This window comes from Monodelphis domestica, chromosome 3, assembly GCF_027887165.1.
Source record: "Monodelphis domestica isolate mMonDom1 chromosome 3, mMonDom1.pri, whole genome shotgun sequence".
NCBI lineage: Eukaryota > Metazoa > Chordata > Mammalia > Didelphimorphia > Didelphidae > Monodelphis > Monodelphis domestica.
The window spans coordinates 432,537,862-432,555,256 of record NC_077229.1 but is presented as its reverse complement, the minus strand read 5'-3'; the positions used below and the strand labels follow the sequence as shown (position 1 = coordinate 432,555,256).

At 32.2% G+C, this 17,395-nt stretch overlaps 1 protein-coding gene across 4 annotated transcripts in view; it reads left to right on the top strand.

Annotated features, from left to right (window-relative positions):
- Positions 1-16,450, top strand: part of TXNL1 (thioredoxin like 1) — a 47,750-nt gene extending 31,300 nt beyond the window's left edge. Inside the window, exons 5-9 of one of the 4 annotated variants that reach the window (XM_007487539.3) lie at positions 4,483-4,552; positions 6,423-6,595; positions 9,016-9,120; positions 14,165-14,189; positions 15,643-16,450. In XM_007487539.3, coding sequence (XP_007487601.1) covers positions 4,483-4,552; positions 6,423-6,595; positions 9,016-9,120; positions 14,165-14,189; positions 15,643-15,653 — 384 coding nt within the window. In that variant the 3' untranslated portion in view covers positions 15,654-16,450. Of the gene's footprint in view, positions 1-4,482; positions 4,553-6,422; positions 6,596-9,015; positions 9,121-13,168 lie in introns of all 4 variants that reach the window. The other 3 variants (XM_007487538.3, XM_007487540.3, XM_001366609.5) reach the window with 3 other exon arrangements.
- The last annotated feature ends 945 nt before the right edge of the window (positions 16,451-17,395 follow it).

Below are 17,395 nucleotides of genomic sequence, written 5' to 3'. Positions count from 1 at the left end.
TTGAGCTGTTTATTTCTGGCTATTTGCAATATTTTCTTCTTGGCCTGGGAGATTTTGAACTTGACTATAACATTCTTGGGAGTTGTCATTTGGGGATTTATTGCAGGAAGCTATTTGTGGCTTCTTTCAATTTCTGTTTTACCCTGTTATTCAAGCATGTCAGGGCAGTTTTCTTGGATAATTTCTTGTAATATGATTAAGTTTTTTGTTTTTATTTGTCATGAATTTGAGGTAGTCCAATAATTCTTAAATTTTGTCTCTCCTGGATCTATTTTCTAGGTCAGTTGTTTTTTTCAGTGTGATATTCATATTTTCTTCTATTTTTTCATTCTTTTGCTTTTGCTTTATTTCTTGATGTCTCATGAAATTATTAGCTTTCTATTTGCCCAATTCTAATTTTTATAGATTGAATTTCTTTTATGACCTTTTGATTCTCCTTTTCTATTTGGTCAATTCTTTTCATGGCACTCTTATTCATTGGCTTTTTTTTGCCTCTTTTTCCAGTAGGTTAGTTCTGTTTTTTAACAAACTTTTTTCTTCATTGGATTTTTGTACCTTTTTTTCCAGTTGACCAATTTTGATTTTTAAATTGTTATTTTCATTTTGCATTATTAATTTCTTTTTCACATTTTTCCTGAACCCATCTTACTTGATTTTTGAATTCTTTTTTGAGTTCTTCCAGAGCTTGAGACCAATTTCTTTTCTTTTTTTAAATATTTTGCTAATAGTAGCCTGGATTTCACCACCCCCTGTTGGTGTTCTGCTGTTTGTTCTTTTTCCCTATAGAAGTTTTCATGGGTTACATGTTTTTTGTTTTTGCTCCTTTTTTTTTTTAACCTGTGGACCAGGAATTCTGCAAGCTGCTTGCTAATTCTGTCTCTACTGCTTTTAGGATTGGGCACTGCAAACTAATTTGCCCTAGGACTAAGTCTTCAACTGTAGAGGAGACTTGAAAGGACCCAGCCTGATAGGCTCCTGGGCTTCACTGCAGATTGCTGCCAGGGTCTGGGACTTAAAGGGATGGGTCTAAGATGCTCTTTTACTAGTGTAGCCCCAATGCTGGGATCCCAAGGTTAGTCCAATCGCAGAACCTAGTAAGTGTATGTCGGGTTGGTCAGCATTCCTCTGAATGTAGTTTTGTTTCTGTTTCCCCCTTAGCCCATGAAAATCTACTCTCTGCCTACCTTTCAAATTGTATTCAGTGAGTAAGCCCCCTGACTGTCTTGCTGTTGGGTTTTGATTCCTGTTGTTTTGAAGCACTTTTTAAAGATTGGTTTGGAAGGAAAGAGTTGTTTTGGCTTTTACTGCTACCAAGCTATTATCTTGGCTTCCTTCCCCATAGTTATTCAAATAAATGCATCTTTCTGTTTTCTCTAAAATCTTGTGTTTATATTTCAAATTTCATATTTAGCTCTGGTTTTTTCATTAGGAAAGTCCTCTTTTCTATTAAAGGTTCAATTTTACAAAGTAGGACTTTTTCACCTAATTAACAAGCATTTGTTATTTGCCCTTCCTGCCCACCCCAAAGAAGACAAAGAAAACTAAGTCCTTACAATAAATATCAAACAAAAATAAATTCCCTTATTTGACTATATCCAAAAAAATATGTATGTCATTCTATATGTTTACTTTATCACCTCATTTATGTCTCCTAGAATCATGGTTCATCCCTCATTGAACTGAATTCTTTTAGTCTTAAATTGTTCATTTTTACATTGTTAGAGTGTAACTTGTTCTCTTGGTTCTGCTTATTTTATTTTAAATCAATTCATTCAAATCTTTGCAGTTTTTCCAAAAAATATATCCTTCATCTTTCTACAAAATAGTTTTCCAGTACATATACAACCAATCGCTAACTTAGGGGAATAACATTCCTAGAAACTAGTGTAAAAGTCAAAAAAGTGAATGGTGATACATTGAATCTGTGGGAAATAGGGTGCTAGGTTCCCACAACTACTAAAAACAGTGATCTCAAGTGTAATTTAGATGTTGCTAAAAATACACTTCTGCATACAGTTCTTTATAATAAAATTTTAATTCTGATAACATATACTTTTCCTCACAAAGCCATGAAATAATCCTTAATATGCAGTGCATGAAATAAAATTGATCACATTAAACATTTTTCTCACTAGTAATTCCCTAAAATTCTGTGACTTTTTGTACTAACATTTCCGTTTTTAAAAATCCTGTAAACACTGATTTCAGACGATATTCAATTTTCATAACATGAAATCTGTAGTACCATAAATATTTTGCCTTTTTTTTTTAATAGATTCAATGAATCATGGATTCTTTAAAACCAAACTCACGACCAACAGCAACTCCAGACATTCTGACACAAAATTTATCGAATAGTATTATTTTCTCACTAAGTTGCATCACTGACTTTGCACAATTGGGCTTAAAGCCCAAAGGATTTGTACTCTTGTTTGAGAATATTGTAATGTGAAAAAGGGGTTATTTATATAAAGGTTGGACTGCATTATTTAAGAGTTTGGTCACCAGGAATTTAATTTATTCCAAAGAGATGTATTTACAAAATGTAGAAAGAGTGAAATAAGAAAATCAGAGAGAGGATAGGGTAAGATATCTAGCCTAAGCACTTACTCCTGGCAACCCAGCAGGGAGAGTTAGTCCTTAGGCCTTGGCAAAGCCAAGGACCTGGGGAAGTCTGTCTCAAGAGATAAGTCTCTCCTAAGGTTAGTTTATTCAGAAAATCAGCTTTTCACTCACCATGTGTCAGTTCAAAGGAAGAGATTTTAGAACAGCCTCACCAGGAACAGGGTCTGTGGTCCAGCATCCACTCCAAAGAATGAAGAATTGTCTTTCTCAGGAAGTGACAGCTCTTTTTAAAAATGCTTCTTGTACATCACTTCCTGTGTCTTCCCCTAATTTTAAGTCTACCAATCACAGTTGAAGCTTTGCTTTAAGACTGTCCAGGGGCAGTTAGTTTAATTCTGATTCGTTACCCACTATTGCACAACGTGGGTCCCAGACCTCCCACTCAATGATTAAATAGGATGTTTACACTTCTGGTGATTAGATCTATAAATGGGCAGATCTTTATGCTCAACTTTTAAGTAGGGTATTTACATTTTTGGTGATTGAATCTAAAAATAGGCAGGGGTTACAATTTTAATCTTCACAATCAGGGGAGAGTTAATTTTTAATCTTCACAGTACTCGGTGTTTCTTATTCCTTTCTTCCCACCTCTGAGTGAACGCCTTTTCTTTGGGGTTTAATATAATAACTGGGGAAGAGAAATATTAACCCTGGGAAGAACTGAAACAACTTGCTTCATTGAACCATTAAAAAAAACAACTTTTCTTGTTATCTATTGTTTTTATTTCTATCATTTCTCCTTCACTCATGGTGCCAACCTTCAAACTTATAAGGGAAACCAAATGCTACAATGACTGTTCCAAAGACTTCTCCCCCAACCTCAGTTCTAAAAGTAGTGGTAAATGTTTCATCACTAGTTTTTCATCTAAGAGATTGGTACAGTTAAAGTTTAACTGCCTCATAACATTGTTACCGTGTATTATTTTCCTGAACTTGCTTGCTTCAATATGCAGTTTTTACAAAGGATTTCTCATATTTCAATATTCATATTTTCCTATGGTGAGATATATTCTTTTATATTCATATGCTATAATTTGTTTTTCCATTCCCCAATTTTTGTGCATATATCTCATTTTTATTTTTGTTTTTTGTGACTACAAGAAGTCATTCTGTGAATATATTTTAGTATGTTTGGGATTTCTCCTTTAACTTCGACCTTTTTTTTTTTAAACCCTTCCTTACCTTCCACTTTAGAATCATAGTGTGTTTTGATTCCAAGGCAGAAGAGTGGTGAGGGCTAGGCAATGAATGTTAACTGACTTGCCAAGGTCACTATACCACCCAGCTGCCCCCAGCTTTGACCTTTTGAACATTTGAGACATTTTTCTTGTGCAATATCAAAATATTTTAAAAAATAGTTAATACCCAGTTCCATTAATAACATAAATGTGCTTGTCTTTCTACATTGTTTGCATTATGGACTATTTCCATATTTTATTCTCTCTTATGAGATGAAAAATGCATTGCTTTATTTTATTTTAAACCCTTATCTTATGTCTTAGATGTGATACTAAATATCATTTCCATGGCAGAAAAGCAGTAAATGCCAGGTGATTGGAGTTACATGACTTGCCCAGGGCCACATAGCTAGGTGGTATCTGAGATCCTATTTGAACCCAGGAACTTCCATCTCCAGGCCTGAAGCATCATCCACTGGGCCACTAGAATTGTTTTATTTTGCATTTCTCATTTCCAACCTATTTTGGGCAATGAGATTTTTAATGTTAGAGTATATATACCTCTAGTATATTTTTTCTGCCAGTTTTTGATCTTTTATATGAATTGAAATGCTAGATTTTTTTCCCATTCACTCTACTCATACTTGTTGTGATGATGAAACATTTATTTTCTTCACAGTTGCTTATTACTGTGGCTTTCAATCAACCTGTTAAGCTTTATTCCATGAAATTTCAAGGGCCAGATAATGGTGAGTAAAATATAGCCCTTCTATTGATTGTCATTAAAAATTTTTTTTTAATAGTTAATTCAGTTTTTTGTTTTGACTAAGAAGAATTACATGGAGGTGAGGAGTGTTCGACCATTTTAATGACATGAACTGTTGGGTACTATTTACTAATCACTACATAAACTTAATTTTGCATTCAGAATTCTAGTATTTACTTTAAATCCATTGGAGTAGTGCATCTACTTTAGCTGAAGTGGACAAAAATTGGTTCAATCTAAAAATAAACTTTATGTTCTTGATTTCATGTTGTTATAAAATCTTGATAGATTGTTAAGTGTTGAAATCAGGTTTCATTGTTTTAAGAGTTCATGAGAAACTTATAAAAAATTGAAGGTTCATGATATCAAGAGACTGTTGTTAAGCTAATCCTTTTTGAACTTCCCATTGCCTAACACAGTGCTCTGCAGGTAGTATGCATTCTAAATGAATGTTGAATGAACAAAGTTTTATTTTTCACTTGAAATTATGAAGTAATCAATTTGATAACAAGTAGTTAGTTATGGGAGTTTATGATGAATTTGGATCGATCTGTTTATAGGAAAGTAGCATTTTCTTTTAAAAAAATAAAAAATTTTAAAATTGGGCATTACAAAGGAAATAAGTTTAAACTTGACTATGAGTTATTTTTTTTTAACATTATTTTATTTGGTCATTTCCAAACATTATTCGTTGGAAACAAAAATCATTTTCTTTTCCTCCCCCCCACCCCTCCAACCACCTCTCCCATAGCCGGAGCATGATTCCACTGGGTATCACATGTGTTCTTGACTCGAACCTATTTCCGTGTTGTTGGTATTTGCTCTAGAGTGTTTAATTAGAGTTTCTCCTCAGTCATATCCCCTCCACCCCTGTAGTCAAGCAGTTGCTTTTCTTCGGTGTTTTTACTCTCACAGTTTATCTTCTGCTTGTGGATAGTGTTTTTCTCCTAGATCTCTGCAGATTGTTCAGGGACATTGCATTGTCTCTAATGGAGAAGTCTATGAGTTATTTTTTAAACTGCATTCAAGGCATAAAGTTTGTAGGAGGGGTTTTTTGGAGCCTTTGATGGAAAGTTTTCATCCCCCTTGATGATTTGAAACCCTCTTGGCAGTGAAGTGAACGTCTCAAGATTCCAAATAGGCCTAAATTTATATTTCTTTAATAAGTATGGCAATTTCTGTCTTGTAATAGATTAGGTAACTAGTTAGTTCATATATAAGACTTTGCATTAACAAGATATCACTTGTTTTGAGATTATCAGATATTAAAGTTATGAGCAAAGAAAGGTAACTTTGACTATTATAGAAAGTATCAACCTTTTTTTGAACAGTTTCTTAATTCTGAAGAGTTAGCTTGGTGACTTTAAAAAAAAGCCATTTGGGTTTCAAGTTATACTCCTAATGTCACTTATATTTTCCTCTGTCTTTTCAGATATTTTGTCTCTCAAACTGTACAATTTGAAATTAGTTTACAAATTTAAAACACGAAAACAAAAAAAATGCTATAGAAAACTTGTTGTTGGGATCTGGGATATTTCATTTTATTTCACTAGGCCTTCGTTTCCTCATCTATAAAATAAGTGTTGAATTAGCTCTCAGGTAGTATGCCCCAAGAGTTAGAGTGAGTTATTAATATTAATTTCACATTAAAAATATGGTTTCAAATCTCTAAAATGAAATTTGGTATCTTTAGTCATCTCAGTTTTAATTTTGAGGCCTTTTTGCTTGTAGGCCCCTACTTATATCACTTTTTAAATCTTTAAATAAATATTGAATATTAGGAAACTATATAAAGGTTTCCCTAAAACTTTCTGATCCAGACGTTTTAAAGTTTTCCTTTTTTTTTTTTGCAGGTCAGGGTCCTAAATATATAAAAATCTTTATCAATCTACCCCGATCTATGGATTTTGAAGAGGCAGAAAGAAGTGAACCAACTCAAGCCCTGGAACTAACACAAGATGATATTAAAGAAGATGGTATTGTCCAACTTCGTTATGTAAAATTCCAAAATGTTAACAGTGTAACTGTAAGTAATATTTCATGAAAGCATAGAAAAGATTTGTTAATGACAGTTAATTTTTAAATTATAATGATTCTAAAATCATTGTAACTAGCCATTCTCATTTAGCCTTCCAATCTATATATACTAGACTAATTTAATTTTTCTCTCATAAATTTGTGAATTCTTCACCTACCCTCAGAGATGTAGGCATACTTGTTGGGGGGAAAATCATCCTATTTTGAGGTCTCATAAAATACATGTCAACAATGTTGGTGTAACTTGGATCAACGTTTTAAAAAGTAAATTACTTTTAAAATATTTTTAATTCTTTAAAACTTCTATGTAACTGTAGAGGGCGGAATTAGGACTGGAAGATAAAAATTACAGAGATTGTTGTAAAATTTAAACAATTACAACTATTTAGAGATGTGCAGATATTCCTTCTCATTCCTGGATGATTGCTTATCAACAGTATTGCAGAAAAAGCTTTGAAACTAATAGACTTTAAAAAGAGTGGGAAAAAAATCCTGGGCTTAATACACATACTATATAGGCAGCTGGGTGGTATAGCAGATAGAGTTTTAGTTCTATAGTCAGGAAGATTAGAATTGAAATCTGATCTCAGGCACTAATTAGCTGTATGACCTTGGGCAAGTCACTTAAATTCTATTTGCCTCTTGTTTCATCAACTGTAAAATAGGAATAAGAGCATCTCTCTACTAGGGTTGTTGTGAGGGTCAAATAGGAAGTGCTTAGTAGAATTTTAGAATGTTCTTGACACATAGTAGACCCTTTGTGAATGCTAGTTCTTATTATTACTTCTACTACTACTCTCACTTTCTAGTCACCAGGGCAAATCACCAAAGGAAATCTGCTTGAGCTTTAGTTTTTGTTATCTATAAAATATGAGTAACATTAGGAGTGTTTTGAGGAAAACATTTTATAGTACTTTATAGTTAGTAAGAAAAAAATAGATAACTAGATAAAAGAAAGAACTAGAGAATGAGAGTAAATAAGAGCCTGTGGGAATTGGGTTACTTTAAAGTAGATTAAGAATTAATTAATGGGACCAAGTCCTGACTCTAAAAAGGAATAGGAAATTTTAAAATTGAGGAAAAAATAATATTAGAAACAAATGGATAAAATATAACCTTAATGCTTATCATTTTAAACATGAATAGATTAAATAATTCAAAAATAATGAAAATAGATTGGATAAGAAAAAAAGACCTCACAATTAGTTGCTTACTTTTAGAAACATCTAAAAAACAGACATACACAGATTAAAAATAAGGGGCTGTACCAAAATTTACTGTGCATCAGGTGAATCCAAAAAAGCAGGAGTTGGAATCATTCAACAGTTAAACTAAGGAAAATAAAAAATTTAAATATTGTACCTTTCAAGAGAAAGCAGGTCCTATATTTTATAGCAGTTGAACTTTTCTCTAAGGTCTTTTTAAACTCTAAATTCTATGTGTGATTATGTTCTTGCCCACAGTAGAAAGTTATCCTCATGGTTCTTTAAAACGAGATTTCCAATTAGTTATCTTTCTACTTAATACTGTGTATGGGTGTTAGATGATTTGTAGTTGGAGGGAGTTGGAGAGTATATGGAAGAAGTCTTCAATGGCTGCACTTATGAGTACTCTGACTTCTGCACTTTTCTGGCTATTTTTGCCTGTTGGGACATAAGCTTCCTGGTACAAAGTGAGAAAAATATACTAAAATTAAAAATAAGACTCATCTTGCCTTATTATTGAACATACTAGTTTTAATTAATTTTTTTCTAAAGATAGTAAAGAATTTTAATATCAGGTAACCTAATTTAGCCTAATTCAAATTTATAGAGTTAGAAGATCTGGCATCCCTTCTGAGGCATCTAAGAGTTACATTTTTAATCAGTTAAGTTCAACAACATTTAAGCACCTATTATATACAAGGCTAAGGCTAAAGTGATTGAACAGTAATTTTTAAGGCACTGTGTTAGGTGCTGTGGATACAAACACAAAAATGAAAATGACCCCTGCCTTCAAGGAGTTTAAATTCTAAACGAACCTTTCTAAAACGTGTTCTGATGGCATCAAATTCTGTCATTCTATCAACAATTATTTTCTTTTATTAAGGTATAAGCCTTTGTTATTGGGGGTTTTATGTATATCTAGCTATCTATGTCAGCTCTTAGTGAGTCAGAGTGGGGACTATAAGAACTACATGAATAAAAGTCATGACACAAGGAGACCCTTGAAAAGTATGGTGATAGGAACGCATTCTTTAAATTTCATTTTTTTCTTTAACATCATTTGATTTTATAATTGTAATGCGATTTAGATGTAACCTCAAAGAAATTATTTAGAAAATGAAAAAAAAAACCTAACAACTTATTGTATATTATCAGAAATTCATTGGTTAAATGTAGGTATCAAAAACCTCTTTCTTTATTTTAGTTATTTGTTCAGTCCAATCAAGGTGAAGAAGAGACAACAAGAGTTTCATATTTTACATTTATTGGTACTCCAGTTCAAGCAACAAATATGAATGACTTCAAACGAGTAAGTTTTCTTTAAGTAATAATTTCGCAGAAGAAACATAGAGCCTAAAGAATTAGTCTTTCTTTAGAGAAAATATGTGCGCAATTAATTTGTTACTTTAAAGAGATACAATCAGGTCTTCTATGCTGGAACAATTAAAAATTGGAATTTCTACGCAGAAGAAAAACATTTCCTTGATCACATGGGTTGATGGGGATATGATTGGGGATGTAAACTCTAAATGATCACTCTAGTGCAAATATTAATAATATAGAGATAGGTCTTGATCAGTGATACATGTAAAACCCAGTTGAAATGCTCATTAGCTACAGGAAGGGGGAGGGAAAGAACATGAATCATGTAACCATGGCAAAATATCCCAAATTAATTAATTAAATAAATTTTTAGGGGAATTAAAAAATAAAATTGGAATTTCTACATAAGAACTAAAGTTATATAATCAGATAAGATGCATTGTCTCATCAACTAAAAGGCACTGTACTGTATTTGGTAGCTGTTATCTTTAATATCTAATTCTTGCTATGCTAGGTATTTACTAATGTTACTTTAGACAAGTTACAGGGTTAATGATATAAAGGTGGCTGACATTAATGTTGCTAGCACTTGGAGCTTAAAAAAACTGGAATAAATGGAATACTTGACTGCCAAGGGGTAGCACCTGGTTATAATGAACATCTTTCTTTTTTTAGTTAAATTTTACCTTCCATCTTAGAATCAATACAAGGTATTGATTCCAAGGCAGAAGAGTGGTAAGGGCTAAGCAATGGGGGTCAAGTGACTTGCCCAGGGTCACACAACTAGGAAGTGTCTGAGGACAGATTTGAACCCAGGACCTCCTGCCTCCGGGCCTGGTTGTCAATCCACTGAGCTTCCCAGCTGCCCTCCCTGTAATGAAGATCTTAAAAGTTGCAGTGGTACAGAGATTTTTATTATTGTTCTATTTCAAGATGTATCTTAAACATGTAGCAGTTTGAGGAATTTATTGTGCAGAAATACTGAATTTCCAAAAGAAGAATGGACTCAGAGCATTTTACAAGATGAAACTTTTACAATTAATTTTCAGAGGTTGCATTATTTATTCCATATGTAAAAGGACAACTTATATTTTTATTAATTGACTTAATAAGAACTCATAAAATATATTTGAAAGCTTTGGGATCCTAGAACTTCATTCTTTAATAGAAGTTTTTTCTAGGAGTGACATCCTCTCTGGAGCACACATCACTTCATCTTAAGAAAACTATTTGTTATTAATAGTAGTAGGTTAGTAAGCACTTCAAACTTGGGTCTCTAGAATCATGGAACTTGGTCATCACTGGAAAGTGGCATTTCAAATAGAAACATTAGAATTACTCCCTATGAGGGGTATTATTTGTTCACAAATAAGTATTGAGGGAATATACAAAATAAATTCAGAGTAACTAGGGATGGGGTGGGATGGGATGGAATGGGATGGAATGGACTGGGGATACACTAATAACCAGGAATCAGCAAAGTTGTCTGGAAAGAATGTGAGCTTAGCTGAGCAGAGCCTTGAAGGTTAGTTCCAAAGAATAGAGGTGAGAAGGCCAAATAGTTGGGGGATGCTCAGTTCCTTTTCTGTAAATGATTTATTAAATCACATGTTTCAATAAACTGAAAACAATAAATATCTTAGCTGGGTATAGTTGGCTAGCCATGGAATACTGGAAAGAGTGCTAAATTTGGAGTCAGAGGGTTTGGATTAAAATTTCAGCCCTGCTTCAAGACAACTTACTTATCCTGCCTGGGCATCACTTTCATTATCTGAAAAAAGAGATTTGGGCTGAATGCATCTACAAGTCTATGATCAAATCCCCACGTATTTTCATAGTACAAAGCATGATTAACTTTCCAGAATCATATTACCATTTCAAACTATTTATAACTGTATATCTAGATATGTTGAACCAAATGAAGGCTTAAAAAACTGTAGCCTTGGGATTTTGATGTGAACAATAAAAACAGTTTTCATTTGGCTGGTTGTATATAAGTCAAATGGCACTTTGTTTAAATGAGCTTTAGCTATACTTTGGAGTACTACAATGTCCCCCATTCCACCAAAGTTCTTGCTTATAGTGTCTTTGCAGGTTATTAATAACCCTATAAAAGGCACATTTATGTTTCTAATTTTCTCACTCTATTCCCATACATCAGTCATCACAATTTACACTAATGGTTGATTTCACATATAAATGTCATATATACCTTTTACCTTTTCATCTCTCATCTATCCATACTTGTTCTACTTGGATATTTGCCATATCTCCATGGTCTTTATATATTTACTTTCATTATCCTTCACATCTAGTCTAGTCGTCTTTATTTTTGTTTGCTACCTCAATATTATTCTCTTCCTTTACCTCCTTCAAGTTGGCCAATAACATGTTACAAGTACACTATCCTTGACTTGTGTGCCTATTAATTTTAGAAATTTGCTACAGTCATCTCATTAGCTTGTTTGTTTAATGCTATTATTAAAGTTATTTTATACTCTTCAAACATTTTTCTTATGTTTTGCCTCTCCATTCCTATTCTTTTAGGATAGTGTTGAGTGGGTATGAATTGATGACCTATTTAAACTTACTAAATATTACATATTTTTTCTTCTTTTTTTACTATAGTCACTTATTTTGTTTATAGTAAAGATTTTCGCAAAAGTCGCTTGGAAAGTAGGGATTTTATGACATTTGCTTTGAGTTTTTCTTTAGAATTGACAGTTGACTTTTATAGTCAAAGAATCACTTATGCATTAAAATGAATTTTGTTATGAAAAAGTAGACATTTACTCAATGAAATCTAAAGCATTCCTGTTAACTAAAGAATTTGTCTATTTACGAAGGCAAAGGTGTAAATATTTGGAAAATTAAATTACAGATTTGGAAAGTAACCCAACCAATGATAATAAAAGAAATGTCATAGAGGTACTATATGATTGGTATAGAGACAGTGCTATAAAGTTGAGAAAAGAAAAAATTCTCCAGAAAGCCTTTATGGCAAAGTAATGGGACTTCAGCCAAGTCTTATTAGTTGTGATAGGAGGAAGGCTATGTCATTCATTCAGCAAATATTTGTATACTTAAAAAGCACCAAACAAGAAGCCACAGTCCCATGGGCTTTTATAAATTAATATAAATGGCACTAGCAAAATCACAGAATCGGGAAAGGATGAGACTCCCTGATGGGGCTAGAAGTATAACATTCTTTTGTTTTTACATGCTTATTACTTAGTCCACATTTAAACGGCCTATAAGATTTTTTTCAAGTTAAGTTAAAATTAACTTGGGTGGAGTTTTTTTCAGGATAGTAAAAAAATATTTGATGTGTATAGTGAACTAAATAGTGGTTTTTTTTCATTGTTATGACACTGCTGAAAAGCAGAAAATAGAGTTTTCTAGCTTTAATTTTTTGGGGATTGGGATGAGGCTTTTGTATTATTAACATATTTTTGAGAGTAAAAGTTCCAGCAATGCTAAAGCGTGCACAATGGAATGTGAACAATTTTTTTTCTCCTAAAATGTTTTTTCCTCTTCAATTCCCACATGCCATCATGCGATTTTTTTTTTCAGGTGACATAAGAATTGTTTGAAATTAAGTGGCTAAAATTACCACTATTGATTACAAATTGTACTTTTTAAAATGTATCCAAGAGAGATCATTTTATGAATTTTAACTTGAAGGGAAAAAATACATAATCTCCAATGTTAAATAGTATGACAAGCTTGCAATCTAAAATCTGGGGAATTGAGAGTAGGGATTTTTGGTACTAAAATATGCTGTTTATGTAGGTTGCTTTGTCTTGCTACTTTTTCTTAAACTCAAAAATTATAGTTTAAATGAGCAAAAAGGCATTTCAAGATGAGCAAAAATGTAGCTGCTTCTGTCTATTCATGTGTGGAAATGATTACTCGTATAAAAAGCCAAGCAAGTTTTTATTACTGTAATGAAACTATACTTTCCCTTATTCTCTAAATTGGCCACTCACATTTACCAGCTATTTTTGTAACACTTCTGTTTGTTTATTTTTCAGCTGATTAATCCAACTCAAATGAACTAAAAACACAGAAGATTTTTTTAAATGAAGTAATATAAAGATTGATCTTGTCCCACTCTACTCCCCTCCTTGCTTCTCTGCTCATCTAGCACCTGTCTGCTCTCACCCTTTCCACAATATCACCATTGCTGGTGCAAGAGCCTTCTCTACAGCTCCTATCATCTGGATCAGCCTTCTTGTATCTATAATACACCAACCTTCTCTCTTCAGTTCCCACCTTAGTCATTTCTCTCACTTGGGCTATTAATTTTGTTTTCTTTACAACTAAGTGCTTTTATTTATTTATCATATCATCTGTCTTACACTGCTTTCTGTTAATTTTTAATTTTCTGCTGTTTTATACTTAATTTCATAAAGAATTTTTAAGAAGTTGCACTTCAAATTACAAATCTAGCTAATTTTTATATTTGCTAAATTAATGTGATATAAGATAATTAGACCTGAAGGCTGCTTTAGTTTTTGTTTTAGTGTATCATATATTCTTTAGTTGATTTCATTTAGCATATTAAATATTGCTTAACCCATAATAGCATTTTCAGATTCTTTGGTACTCACAAAATGTTTTTAGGTAGACTATGAAAGGGATAGAAGAGTGAAGAGAAAAACAAGTATCTCATTTCTGATTGATTTTGTACCCTGATTAGAAGGCTTTCCTAAAAATAGTTGTTTCTTATTTGTTTTTTATTTAACTTGTGTTTATTTTAAACTTAAAAAACTTAGAGTAAAGATATACTGTGTCTCTTACATAACAAATAGCTCAGGGCCAGATATAGGGTAGGACTAATAGTAAAGTCAAAGACTGTTGGAATTTTCTAAAAAATGAAATTTTTAGCATCTAGTATTGATATATACCAGATGCTATTAGTCAGTGAAATTGAAGTATGGGCTCAGAGAAGAAAGGGGAAAAAACCCTTAGGGCTTGGGGGTGGGAAATCTAAATGTACTGGTATGCTTAATTTCTTTTTTTTACAGAGAATACACATTGGCAAGTTGAGAGGTATCATCCTGTGAAACCAGTATGCAGATTTGTATCTTCACTGTTACACATCTGCTAACATTTTACTATTTAATATATTAGTAAGGGGAGGTGTTTGTTTTGTTGTTTGGTGGGGGTGGCGTTGCTTAATCCAAAAGCTTATTGTTGTATTTGTTACCCAGTAATATAGTAAACAATAAATGCTTGTAATCATCTCCTTAAATAGACTTCTGAATACAGTTGAATCTCTCTCACTGTCCCTAGTAGTTCTTAAATATTCTTTACTTCTTTTCCCATTTCCTATTCTTAAAACTCTATGTGCTACTATTAGTATTTTGATAGTTTCTTGATGTGTTAGTTTTGTTAATAACTAGAATAATTGCCCCTGGGTAAGAGAAAAATATGCATTTAGAATACTTTATTTAGTATTCTATTTAGAATTTAGAATAGAAATGCTAGAGCCAGGAGGGCTCTTAGAGATCCATCTGGTCTATCTTGTAAGATAGACCTTGTAAGTGACCTTTGAACCAATGGATGACATTCTGAACTTTTTTTACCTTCTAGATTTGTTATATACAACATGTTCCAAAAGTTTTTGTGCAGTTTTAAGCTATTAAAGATTAACGTAACAAGAAATAATAGAGCTAAAGTTTGATAGCTTAAAGCTTCACTAAGATTTTTGGGATATCCTGTATGTTGGAGAGTTGACATGAATATTGTAGGATAGAAAATAACTGCTATTGTCAGGAGAGACTATATAAATGGTAAATTACAGTGCATTTTATATTCACCTAGTTCTATTAAAATGCAGTTTATTTGATTGTAGACTTTTAGCACTAAGTGTGATTGGGATGTAAATTTTATATTTTAATGTCAAAATAGATTTGTAGATCTTTTGGCAGAAACAAGCTTTTACTTACATTTTTTGAACTTTTTATATTTATTGGAGCCAGTATGCCAAATCCAAAAGAAAAGAACTAAATCTAGTAGAAAACAGTATGCATTAAGGAAAATAGCATCTCTTCCTGTAAAAATTAGTTTGTTTGATAGTCTTTTTATTGCATGTCTATACACTGTAGAGGAAATTTAGAAAAATGTCAATGGCATAAAAAGATGGATTTAACATACCGCTAATATAACTTTTTTCAATAGGCACTTAATTAAAATTTTTTTTAGTAGTATGGAAGATATGTTTTGTTGTACTCATAAGAGCTTTTTGTTTTGTTAACTTATCTAAATCATCAACCTTGCTTGGGAAACTGTGTGGAAAGCCAGAAAAATCCTGCATGGTGTTCCATTTATTCTTTGTCAGTTGGGGGTCACAATTTATTCTATCACTGAAGATAGATTGCATGCCAAAAAGATGCTGTGGTAAAAATTTATGCTAATTTGGGTGGATTGTTTTGTCTGTGTTTTGAAAATGCATGTTTCCAAATCAATTTATGGATTTAAAGTTACTTTTCTTTCTTTCTAGGTAGTTGGTAAGAAAGGAGAAAGCCATTAAGATACAGAATACACTGGAAAGAACTTATTGCAATCACAATGGATCTTCACTTTATCTTCGGCTCCTGGATAATTGCTTGACCCTAGCCAGAGACTGTCAATGTTTCCTTTAATGCCATTACCAATAAATCATTGCTTTTGTTCAGATGGTTTCACTAGTGTTTCTATTGTAATCTTGATACATGTATTTGTAAATAAAAGTCATTACTTTTGCCAAATTTAATTTTTGTCATTTTAAGTACGTAAGAATTTTTAATTTTCATTTGTTTCAAAATTTGCTGGCTTCTGATTTTGGGAGACTTAACATATCTATCTATATGTTACTGGCTGACAGTTGACTTTTTTAAATTGTGAAACTGTCATAATTAAGGGTTATCTGTTTTTGAGAAAGTATCAGTTTAATACAATAAAAATTTGAAATGCAAGGGATTGGGAAAAATCAATTTTGAAGTGCCCATGTTTGTATTATGTAATATTTTTATTAGAGAACAGTTGGTTATCTAGGGAATAGGAATTTTTCTTTAACTTTTGAATAGACTTTAAAATTCAATTGTCTACAAATGTTACCTGCAAACTATTGGATAATAGGATTGAAAATTTCTAGGTCTAATCCCTTACCACACCAAAATTTTTATGCCCTCTGAATCATTTGTGAGTTACCATTATATTTATTGTGGCTATATGGACATTAATCATTAGGTAAAAATATAGTACTTGAAATTAAAATCGTTTAGTGTCATTAAATAAAGTTATTCCTATTATTTCATTCATTTAACAAATGATCATTGTGTTCACTACCTAAGTATTCAATACAGATGTAGAGTTGATGATTCGGGGGTAAAAATGCCAAAGGGAAGAGGAATATGGCTGGAATGGCAAACTATGTATATTTACTTAAGGGATCCTTCAAAACAATTTGGAGAACGTGGGCAGAAGTCAGAGAAACCAAAAGTTTGCTGTCATCTTGAGCTGTAAACTTAAAGCGTCAGTAAATTTACTTAAAAAATATCCCTGAATAGTTTAAAAATTGAATGACTATATAAGAATACACATGGCACATATAATTGTACAGTTAAAATAACTGAGTAATGTCAGTCTGGCTTTTGGGGTTGTATGTATATGTGTGAAGGAACAGTTAGAGATTCTGTTTTGTCTAGAAATAGATTTGATTTTAACTTTGGGAGATTACTGTGTTTAAATATATAGTTTTCTGGGTGTTAATCCTGAGAAAGCATAGCATTTATTTCATGAAACACATGTACCACTAGAAGTTTTTCATTTTTATGTACCATTGCACATTAAATGGAATCTAGTGATGCCTTTATTTCTTATGTACTTCCTAGCAATGTTGCCATGGATGAAGTCAAGGCGGAGAGCCAAGAGAGATAAGGCATATATAAGACTAAATGTAGAGTCTCCAATGAATCATTTCTGGAGTTTAGGACTAGAAGAATATTAAGAGCAATTTATGTTATAGTTTTGTACACAGCTACCTTTTTGGGCGATTGTTTAAAAGTGCCTCATCTTACATATTGCTGACCTCATTCTATTTATACTTGACAATTTGATAACCTAGTGATAGTGATTTTTCATATTTGTAAAGGATTGGACATCAGACCTATATTGTTTATGTAACTTTTCTATAACTTAATTGGTTACAATATACAGATCTTCCATAATACAAATTGTAAATAGTTTTAAATGAAATGTTTATAGGTAACTGT